At 36.9% G+C, this 12,303-nt stretch overlaps 1 protein-coding gene across 1 annotated transcript in view; it reads right to left on the bottom strand.

Moving 5' to 3' along the window:
• Positions 1–6,323: 6,323 nt before the first annotated feature.
• The window catches only part of LOC140668930 (uncharacterized), a 69,774-nt gene continuing 63,794 nt past the window's right edge, over positions 6,324–12,303 (bottom strand). The window contains exon 4 of the mRNA XM_072898273.1: positions 6,324–12,200. Coding sequence (XP_072754374.1) covers positions 11,766–12,200 — 435 coding nt within the window. The 3' untranslated portion in view covers positions 6,324–11,765. The remainder of the gene's footprint in view (positions 12,201–12,303) is intronic.

Here is a 12,303-nt window from a genome sequence, read left to right as displayed (position 1 = left end):
AACAAGTTATATGTATTACAATTAAATTTATAGATTCGCAATTTTTGTAAAGACAAATTTTATGATAGATTTATAGCCATAAGATTTTTAGATCAAGAAAAGAAACGCGTGTTTCTTTTGATTAATTTTTATCCTGATATTTCTTCTTTCTTCTGTAACATTTATTTTTCTTGTATTCAACTTGTTATTCAACTCCTCTTTCTCTTTAAATTCTTTTTACTTTTTTCATCGTTCTCTTTTTTCAAATTCATAATACTGTTAGTGCACATGAATGATCTTGCTGTTCAATTGGAAGCCAAAGCGACGCACAGCAAAATCAAAGAGGGTCCGATTCGATGCAGCGTATTGTGAAATCGGTGAAATAACGAGAAAGAAGAATTCGAACAAGTCAATAGTGAATCTAAGGATGCGAGGTAAAATCGAGAAATTGGACTGGCTTTGAACAGGCGGAAATGAAAGTAACGGTGGATATATGAAAATTTCGCAGAAAATCTCAAGTCAAAAACTGAAATTTTTACGGAAATTTCAAAATTTAAATTTATCGAGACTGTATAAAATATCGATTAAAAGTTTCGACGCAACAGTGACTCAATTCTTTTTCTAAAGAATCTGAAAAATTCCACACAATCTGAATATAAAATTAAATTTCAATATAAATTTAATTTAAAGAGTGATTTCCCTTGAGATTAAAAAAAAATTAAATCACTGTCGCACTTTTCCCGATCTCTGATTTCGCGTCCTCTTCGTAGATCGCGCGAATCCTAATTTGCAGAAATCCTAATTGTGCAGAAATCGCGGCCCGAACGAGTCCTCTTTGACTGATACCCCTCGAATGACAGCGATGCGAGGGTGGATGTCTCGATGCGACTGACTGTCGGTGTTTCATTCAAGAAGGCGTCGCGACGCTTAGCGTCGAAGCGCGCACGCGCCAGCCGCCGCCTTTCTTCCTTCCGTTGTCTATTTGGGCCCATGCTGCACCCACGCAACTATACGCGTCCACGCACGCGCAATGCGTATCGCTCGCAGATTTATTTCGACCAATTTAAAATATATTCGGATATTAATAGGCCAGCGTCCTTTTCCACGGCAACTTGCAATAATTCCACTATTATAATGACACAATTATAAAACTCCTGCTTCTTTTTTAATTTGTATTTTCGAAATTAATAAATTTCTAAAATTTTTTTACATAATTATAGAGATCTTATTTGTAGAATACACTTTTCTCATTTCAATATTGCACTCGTATAATAAACAATTTCTTTATATTGAAATATGTTAAAGTGAACAAAACAGTCTCTTTGTTCCAGATAAAAAAAAAGTTAAAAATTTTAATACTTATAACAACAGATTTAAAAATTTAAAGGATGAAAATTATCACAATTTCTTAAAAAATACTTATATTATTAATAATAGTCGAAGAATTTCTAAAAATTATTTTAAATATCATAAAAAAAGTTTTTTTTACTTATTTATAAATATATTTATTTCCTAATAAAAATATAAATTTTTAATTAAACGGAATGCTGCATTCGCTGCATTATGTCATCGATTATTGTGGCACGATAAATACGAAAGATATTGCGATGATAATTAATTTCAATAAAAATACAAGTCTCGTAGTGTAAGATAAGAGTTTAAACCTCTTGGAATCTTTAAGTCCGGAATGCCGTGAATAGATCGGCCGAGAGGGTCGTCGAGAACCGCGCGATCACGTCTGTTTTTATAGGCCGGAGAAACTCTTGAGAGGCGATCGTTACGGTGAGATCGATGATCGACGATCCGCAGTTGAGAGTTTTCAAACTCGACACTCGTATCTTCAAAGCGAATCGCGCTCGTTGAGTGACGCGCCTTCGCGATACCGCAACTTTGAATTTCTGTACGCAACACACTCGGCGAAAAATTACACAGGCTCGCACTTGACAATTATGCGTGATTGTAGATCCCGAAATAAAAATTAATGGCGATGTCTGATAGTATGTAATCGCAAATCTGTGACTGCGAAAATTATACAGCTTCACTTTATTCAATGTTTTCGAAAAGCTTGTCTATGAAATTCACATATTTCAGACATAAAGATGCTGGATTTTAGATACATTTTTAATGTCTTAATTCTAAAAATTTGGGAAAATATTAAAATTTGAAAAGTCAAAACCAGAAGAAACTGTACAACTTTTTTATTTCTTGCCGCAATAAATAGAGAAACCATTATAAGTTGTCTAATTAATATCATTTGACGATGTAGAGTATAATAAAATAATAGGATTTATTATATATATATATATACACACTATATATTACATTTTTAAAAATAGACAATACAAAATAGCAATTTTTTCGTACATTGTTAATCGTAAATCATACTGAGTTTATTTTCTTTAGTTGCAAGTGTTTGAGTAACGTTAAAGCAATTTTCCGGTACCGGTACTGCAAAGAATATTTGCAGAAACTTCCGTTAGGCAAAAATAGACGCCGAATGACACAGTTAAACGGCTGGATGTCGTTGAAATAAAATTCACAACCATCTGGATTCGCGATGTATGAAAAAATAAACTTGTCGATTCAATTCTCCGCGGTTTATAACTCGTTCGAAGGCCTCGCGATAATCGATTAGCAATTACGCTGTAGCAAATATGTTAAATTTTTAATTCCTTAGGAATCTCTGAGAGACATTATTTTAAACAATAAAAAAGATTAGATTAAATTCAAAATAATGTCAGAGGTATCTTATCACAGTTAACAAAATTCATCATTGAATATAATTTTGAATAGAATATATTTATTATATAGATTTTATTAAAAACTTGATGTGTGTGGATGTTATATTTCTTTTCATATATACATAAAATATATTTAATATCAGAAAATTCATTATGGGAATGAAAAAGTCTGGCAATTCTCTCAACGGCTGTCTGCTAGCGTGTTTCCCTTAGTTCAAGAATATATATAAGCTATTTTCAACCTCGATCATCACGAGAAAAAACAACGAACAGGATTGGTTTCGAGAAAATACGAAAAATGCATACGTGAAATAAAACTTAACCGAGCGTTTTTTATTCTGACTTTTTTTACCAATTTTCGGTAACTATTACTTATTATTTTTTAGTAAAATTAAGAAAAGAAAGAAAAGCATTTTCCAGTATTTGATTTTTACAGTTGCAACTTAAAATTTTACGCAATAAAAAATCCAATAATGAAAAAATAACATTATAACAATTGTTTTTACTTGTAAATATAAAAAACGTCATTTTTACTTTTCTCTTTTGTATCAATAAATTTTTCTGTATTTATAAAACTGGAATAATATTTTATAAATTATATATGAATTACCTATTACTTATTACATAAATAGTAGCTATCTATTGTCTTTTACGAGCAAAATGAATAATTTATTATCCAAAATGTCATTACACATCAAAACTCGTAAAATTTTATTTAACAAGAAAAGATAAGTTAACTTTATTTATTTTGTTTTACATATGATTTTTTAAATATTTTTTTATCATGCTTGCGAAAAAATGTAAGGAATGTAAAGGGATGATCGAGGATCGATGAGGGCGCGAAAGAGTATAAGCGGCGAAAATGCATGGCAACGAAACGGAGGCGCATTCATAAGGTAAGGTAAGAAGGAACGTCTATTTCCGGATACGCGGCTTACCAAATATACGCGACGCCACTCGCCTTTACGATGTATATAGTTTCCCTCCGCATTCGTCTCTCTTCCTGCCACCCCCACGTCCGCGCGCCATTTTGGCGGACCTGGTCGGTCTCTCACGTTCATTAAGCAACCGCGCCCGCCGCGGATGCGGACGCATTTAAACAACCGTAATTGCGCGTTCAACTCTTGCGGTTCTCCCCTTGTGGTAAAAGCATACCAACGTTCGTTTCTACTTGCACTTAGTCGCTGTCGTTTGATGAATTATTTCATTTAATAACGTTTGTGTTTCATATTTATCTTATAATATGTAAGCATATATTTAGATTCTTTGGAATGTTGAGAAATATTTTATTGAAAATAAATATATTTTAAATAATAGAATTATCTGAAAATATAATCTCTGATATTATTCGAAAAATTATAATGTTTAAAAAATTATTACATGTTTTATTATATGATAATGTATTATATATATGTATATGTATTATATATTTTTGTATTTTAATTCAGTTGAATTTTAAGCAGAGAAAAATATTTTCTTCCATCATATATATAAATATTAGCTCATCAAATTATCGACAGAATGTTTCTTGCAAAATATAAATGTCGTTAACAATGTAAATAAAAAATAGATTGCATATAAAGTAATCGAATCATCATTAAATTTTAGCAACATTGCTATATTTTTATTTTCACATTGCATTATAAATAATAAACTTGACTTTCTTGCATCACATGTCAAAATATTGTGTTATTTTTTTCAAACTTTATATTGAATATATTGAATGAATAATACGTATATAAATACGTATTATATAATTTGTAATAATTTCAGAATTAAAAAAAATTTTTCTCGATATTATTTATTAAATTTGTTAAAAGAAGTAATCTATCTATGATTCGCAGTTTCTTTCAAACTTTAAATATTAGTTTAACTATTAAGAAATTATTAGAAAATATTTCAGACAACATTAAAATGAAAAATTCATTAATGCAACTATATAAAGGTATTATTAGAGATACCAACGTAATTCCAAATTTAACTTTAAATAATTTTAATATTACACAACATAAAAAAATCTCTGTTTTCCTTCGATAAGATATACATATATAAATAAAAAAAATATTTATTTAGATTATAACTAATTAGTAACATTTGACAGAAACGACAGGATAAAGTAGATAAAATTTCATATTGACAGCTACAACTTAAAATCAAATTTAACATGTGTAAAATACATATGTAGTACATACATGACTTTAGAGAGTCTCAATTAATTTATCTGTTGTTTTATATATATATCCGCTTACTGCGATCTTTTATGCTCTAAAAATTAACAATAAAGAAAAAGAAATATAAATATAACACATATATTAACACATTCATATGTTTAAAGCACATATTACATATATATGCTTTTTTTTAGGTATACGAGTGGATCAAGGAAGCGGGTGTTTTTACGAAATAATCGCCGCACGTAAATGCGTCCATTTCTTTTTCACTTTTTTTTTTTTTTTTTTGTCAAAACCGTTTTCTTTATTTTGTAGAAAACTGCGTGATAAGTACACCAATAATCTTGCAATGTCGAAGTGTTGCCGATTTATATTGGAGGCAAGACGGGGAGGATTGTTCGGGGATGACAGTTTTCGATCTTCATCAAACTTCCCGTCAAGATCCGAACAATCTCCCCGTCGACCTGTCGTGTGTTACATCGTTTGCTTTTCTTTTTTTTCCTAGCAAGCCAGAGCAATGAACAACGAACATGTCTTTTTTCTTTTTTTTCCCTATGTGATAGTGTGGTACGACTCTCTATAGTGTATAAAAAGAATTCCCTTTCATGTCTCTCTTTCTCTCTCTCACATTCTCACTCTTTCATCCCGCCATGACGCGCTCGAACAAACGTGACTCGCATTCGAAATTTGCAATTTCGCAAACGCGACGCGCCTCTTTCCGAGTGCGGCACGAATTCGCGCGATCTTTCCTTTTCCTTCCTTTCTGTCTCTATCTCTTCTTCTCTCATTTTCTCTCTCTCTCTCTCTCTCTCTCGCTCTCTTTCTCTCTCCTTGCCTTTCACGACGAACCACGCAAACTTTTTTTATTCCCTTAGAGATGAGATTTTTTTTTTTACTTTGTATCTTGATTTTCTTTTCGTGTTACTCTCGGTAGAAGCGATCTACTACTTTAAACGACACTGTTCCTACGACATCGATCGATTACTTTGAAAGAAAAGGAGTCCTGATTTCCGCTATCTCTTTCTCTCTTATTTTTCTCGCTGTCTCTCACTCTCGCCCGCACTCGCGCATTGCCACAGTTTGTTGTTTGAACTTGTCGAACTCGGCGACAAGTTCTGTCTTTTATTTCTACCTTCGTCACACTCTTCTCCGCAACGCGCTCTTTCTCTCTCTCTCTCTCTCTCTCTCTCTCTCTCTCTCTCTCTCTCTCTCTCTCGCATAACACTTTGCACTCATAAGGAGAGCTCGTGACGTGCGATTCATTCATCTCTTAAGTTTTTTTTTTTTTTTTTTACGCGAGGATAGAACAATTGAACCATATAAAAGAAGAATCGCATCTTACGGGCTCCCTTCATCAGCGCGTAAACTGGAGGAGGGCTGATTGCAGGACATAAACGCACCTACGAACAATGACGAGACATCGCCCCTGATGTTTTGTCCGTTTGTTCGATACGATTCCCACTTTCGCATCCGTCAATCGAGTTCATTCCAAAGACTCATCGTATATCGCAAAAGCGCAGAGTTCTTTCGGTGTTAAAAAAAAAAAATTAAAAATGTCTAGCTGGAATCATGACTGAACACGCTTTTTCCATAGATTCTTTGTAGACCGACTGATGGATGCAAAATCGCGAATCGTGTGCAATCGAAACGGATTCAACACCACGGATGATTTAAGGGGAGGAAGAGGTAAGGGAAAAAAAAATTAGAATCAATTGGTCGAAAGACTTAGGGGGATGGATTTCGCGAGAGGGACATTGACGAAGCTCTCGACCTCCCTTCCACCGCGAGGGACTAGACATACCGATCTTATCAACAGTTACAATTATAATTATACAGCTTAGAAACAAAAGCTTTAAAAGAGGGGGATCGCTTTCGAGCCCCCTCCCGCTTGCAACCGCTCCGCTCCGCGTCACAATTTCGCCGGAGGGAGGACGCGAGTTATTTTGGAACACCTTGGGAAATCACATTACGCCTTAAGAGGGAGAGAGAGAAAGAGAGAGAGAGAGAGAGAGAGAGAGAGAGAGAGAGAGAAAGAGAGCTTTTATCCTTTTCCCGCCGATAAGGGCTACGTTATCCGAAACGACGGACGCGATTGTTCCCCGACCGGACGCACGGCTCAACGTGACTAGATTAATCGGTAATTGCCGACTTGATCACGCATCTCTCTGTCTTGACTTCGCGAGAACTGCACATCGTTCGATCGATCACGGCACGTCATTTAGCTTTATAATATATTGCAATAATAAAAAATTAAGACGTGTGAATTAAAAGCACATTTATAAAAACAGTTTATAATTTTTTAAAATTAAGAAAAAGAAGAATTATTAAATCATGATTAATTAAAACATACTTTTACATTAATTACATCTTCTATTTTTTTTTCTTCATTTAAACAAAATAAAAATTAAATCAATTTTACAGAAGTACCTTCGATTTTATTCTCATACGTTTCCGATATTTTATCATTTTCTTGTTTGTGGTTTACTGATGAACTTTGAAGTATCGTGATTACAATTCGTCGTATAGTCTGCTGACGTCGCGCACCGCGACGATATGTCATGATCAAGCCAGCGCTTCGCGTTGCAATGAGATCGCTAAGAATGGAATCTTATTCACGCGACGCTGAAAGTGCATATTTATTCGATAAGAGTTATTTACGAAATTGCTCGACTCGATAACAAACGATAACAAATGACGTCTGATTTAAACCGTACTAATTAAAGAATTACATTTTTCTTTTTTTGAGTGTTGTTTGTTTGATAAGCTAGTAAACTTTGACAACTTTATCAACTTGTTAAACAATTAAACTCTAAGAAAGATATAATTTTGGTTCTTCAAGTCGTTTAAAATGGCAATCTCGATGGTTGAGCTGTGAATTCGGGCAGAAATACAAAAGAATATTTTAATCTCGGTCCGCTTACATCTCTTTTGTCTCTCTTTCTTTGTCTCTCTCTCTCTCTCTCTTTCTCTCTCTCTCTTTCTTTCTCTCTCTCTCTCTCTCTCTCTCTCTCTTTCTCTCTCTCTCTTTCGTGTCGAAAGGCCACGATTATACTCTCATACGTCTCGCACCTCTCAAAATCCCAATTAACAAATTGCTAGATATATCACGATGTCCGATAGCAATAATAGTAATCGATAATAGCTTGCTAAAAATTTCACTTCACCTAGAACTTATCTAAAATATCTCGCGCTCGCGTCGTCGTTTTTAATTCAATCTATAATCGACGACGTCGCAAATTTAACCAAAACTTGCACAGGACCCATCGAATTATACAACTTTTTTCTTGAATTTCGCTTCCATTGTGTCCTCTCCTTCCGTTTCGTCTCTCATCCATAATCTCTCTATCCCTCAAACGCGCATATACAAATACATTCATCTTTTTTATTACGTATTGAAGAAACGAATGCGCGTACGAGAGAACGAGATTGTACAGTGAATGAGAGGAAGCGAAAAGAGAGAGAGCGATATGGAGACGAATTCGGAAAAAAAAAATAATAAAATAAAAAAGAGATATCAGACATTCTTTCCGATATTCCTTATCGATCGCTTCGCTTCGCACGCGCTCTAATTTCTTTACGAATAAAATACGATTAAATCTCGTCGTCTAATATTGCATGCGCGTGTGAACACATTTTAAAGGTGAAACAGAAAGACGATATATTTCCTCCCTCGACTCGCGACACAGCGACCAATGAACATGAAACGAAACAACGTCGCCGTGCGCACACAATTGCCCGGACACTCTCTCGAAGAATTACAATTTACAATTTTATTTTTCTTTCTCGCTTAGGAAGAGAATTTATATAACGATGAAGGACCTCGTCGTCTCGAAACGTTACACGCCACAGTTTGGATGTCTAACGGTGTGTGGATGTGTGTGTGTGTGTGTGTGTGTGTCGAGCGATTTAACGAAATCACGAGGCAATACTCACGGGTGATGAGAATTTTGTGCGCTTAACTTTAGAATCCGAAATCCCGAGATCTAAGGGTGCCACAACCCAGTTCGGCATTTCCTCGAAAACGAAGCGGAAGCTCGCGAAATTATTCACGCCAACGAAGTGCACACGAGAGTTGATATCCGGCTCTACGTGCGTGGGCACCTTTTTGCTCTTATCTCGCGCATTATCTTCGTATGCCACGCACGTTCCATAATCACAAAGGGAAATGTATAAATTTCATTGCAATTTCTCCCTGCGTCGCGGACTCTTAAGAAATATAATAATAATTGGTGACTTCTCATGTGAAATAATCGAATGATTCGCTCTGTCTCGAAATTGAGGTTCGAAATTAACGAGGCGTTTTCGCTTTTTTGCATAAATATATTGCCGGTGTGTTTTGACTTTGAAAATTAAATATATTTCCCGACAATATAAGATATCTTAAAGGTAATCTTGATTCAATTTATATTAATTTGACGATTCTTTATAAAGTCATTGATTAATCTATAAAATTGGAAATCTACTATCGTATTGATCTTGCTAGAACAAATTATACTGAAGTCTAAGTGCAGTTTTATTTATTAAACTGCAAAGCGAGACATAAAACGCATCATCGAGCTCGAATCCTCATCCGAACAGAACTCGTCCTATTTTGTCAAAACTGAGGCCTTATCTATTTGAATAATAATAAAGATAGCGTTATGTCGGACACAGTGCAAGCCGTTCGAAACGCAAAAGAGACGCACATTCTGATTCGACTTATTATTACTTATTTTTATATGTCATACGCTTTGAATATAATAATAAGTTGTCTATCTGCGAAAAAAAAGGTTTATTTAACAAAAAAACATCATCCAACTCTTCCTCGCGATGCTTGAATATACTATGATTGATTATTAATTTATTATTTCTTTTCTTTCTCTCCTACATTTATCGATTATCTTATATCGATAATCTAAAAAGAAACAAATCCTGCTATACATAAAAGCCAAAATTAACGAAATAATATCTGTCATGGAATCGTTTATGCTTCATCTCCTCGTTAGAACCATGATTGCATTTATTTGTTGCATTCACATCAAATCGAGATAATACGATAATAGACTACATTTTTTTCCCTAATATACATCGATACATCGATTTGATGCGGATGCAACAATATAAACGCGTCATCATCGGAATAAAAAATAAATTAATGAATTTATTAGCGTCAACTGGAATCTCAATATTGTCTATTGTAAAGTATATAGCATTCGAGGTAGAATGTATTCGACAACTTGAAGAATATACATGCCAGAAAAATATATAGTCTGAAGCGTTTGTGCGTCCCGTTACGGTTTCGTATGGCCTGCCATCTCGTGTTTTTTAATGGTATGCGTGTTGTAACGTATGTTTGATGTTTTACTTTTAAATCGGTATGTAGCATATCATTTTTTTTAGTCGTAATAAGTATATTGATATTGAACTACCTAGCCTAATATGTACAGAGTTTCCGTTTTCACTCTTGGCACTACATTATCCCCCTATAGCTCCTTACACGCATACACAACACGCGCGCGCACGCAGTCCGCTCTTTCTCTTTCTTTCTCCCTTTTTTTTTCCTCGACCCTGCAATTAGCCGCGCCTCTTGCGCGTCTTTCGTTCTACTCGTTCCGCACACGCGCGCTTGCATTTACTCGTACGCACGCCTGGTCTCGCACTCACGCAACGAACGATCATACAATAACTCGTGTTCCGTCCGTCCGTTTCTTTTTTCCTCTCTCTCTTCTTTTCTTCTCCACAACCACCATTGCGTGAAACCGCACTCGTCCCGTCCGGCCGTCGCGCAGCAGCCGCCCGTCGCGAATAAAATGTTATATATCGGCAATAAATAATTTACTAAGTCTTTGTCGCGCGCGATGAACAAACCTCCGCGATGTCGAGCCTCCGTCGAGAGCTGGAAGAGGGTGATCCGGCGGATCAGCTTCGTTGCCGAGTCTAATATGATACGAATTGCTAAACTCGTGTCACCTCGAAGCGAAAGCTTTTCGCCGTGTATAATTTCCCGGACAGGTGAGCTTCTTGTCCCAGGGTAGGCCATCGCTTTGCGTCGCGCGTTGATGACGCCCCCGTTTTTCACGCTGGCTTTCGACCGCCTCCCTCACTCGTCCTACGCTTTTTCTTTTCGCTTCTCTTTTGATGCCGACGCTCGAAGCAACATCGTAATCTTCGTGCCACCGCTTTGGAATAATCTGAGATCTAGGCTAGACACTGGCCGCATGTGGAATTGCACAATGAGACGCGTCGGCGACGATAACGGTGGCGGCGCGTCGATTCTCACAATGGAAAAGACAAAGAGAACAGAGGCGTGAATCAACGCACGGCGATTGAGCGTAGTCTCGACGACTGGTTTGACTCTTCAGTCGTTATACCAGGAGCCGGCTTCTCTATACCTCCGCCGGCCCTCCTTTAGGCCACGAACGGACGACCCTCTCTCTCTCTCTCTCTCTCTCTCTCTCTCTCTCTCTCTCTCTCTCTCTCTCTCTCTCTCTCTCTCTCTCTCTCTCTCTCTCTCTCTCTCTCTCTCTCTCTCTCTCTCTCTCTCTCTCTCTCTCTCTCTCTCTCTCTCTCTCTCTTTCTCTCTCTCTCTTTCTCTCTTTTTCTCTCTCTATTTCTTTATAGAAGAACGCCGGAAGAACGATTCAACGTGGATACCATCGGCCGAAATGATATCATCTTCTTTCGCGTATATGCGATATTCGTTGCTGAACATGATGAAACGACCGATGAGATCTATTCTTTGTTGACGTTTCTTCCGATAATCAGTCTTGAAGGGCATCGTCGTTGTCGTTGCAGTCGCACAAAACGATCTTGAAAACCATTCTTCGTTCTCGGAATCGAACGATGCGACTGCGACAATGACGACAATGGCATCGAAGAAGGAGGACACCGCGGATCAGACCTTCTGATGGACTTGCTGCTGCTGCTGCTCATGTTGTTGTTGTTGCTGTTGCTGTTCTTGCCGGCTCTCATCGGTCTCGCAGGGCACCACGGTGATGTTGGACAGATTGCTACTGCTCAGATTACTGCTCACGTTACTATTGGACTCGGAATAACTGGAAAAGGGCGGTTTGCTGACCGGCACCGACGTCGACGATGGCGTCGTGTGGCTCGGGAACATTTTGAACATCGAGCGAGCGGTATTCAGCAACAAATTGCTGCTGCTGGGGCTCTGACTTCGCGATATCCGATCGCCAGGGAGCTCGAGCAGCCCCGTATGTATATGCTGGCTGCTACTGGGCGGTGGGGTCCGATAAGGCGGCGGACTCTCGCTATCAAACACTGTGCGATTCGGAGGTGCTCGCACGCACTTTTGGTAGATCTCGCTCTCCTAAAAGTAAAGAAGTTTATTAGTAAAGTGTGGACAGAGTGGAAGATTGTTTGCGTACTCTCTTGTCTTACGTAGTTACGTTTCTTACGGCGGAAACTTTTCG

The sequence above is a fragment of the Anoplolepis gracilipes genome, chromosome 8 (assembly GCF_047496725.1).
Source record: "Anoplolepis gracilipes chromosome 8, ASM4749672v1, whole genome shotgun sequence".
Classification (NCBI taxonomy): Eukaryota; Metazoa; Arthropoda; class Insecta; order Hymenoptera; family Formicidae; genus Anoplolepis; species Anoplolepis gracilipes.
Note: the sequence above shows the minus strand (reverse complement) of the source record. Positions and strands in the feature narration are given on the sequence as shown.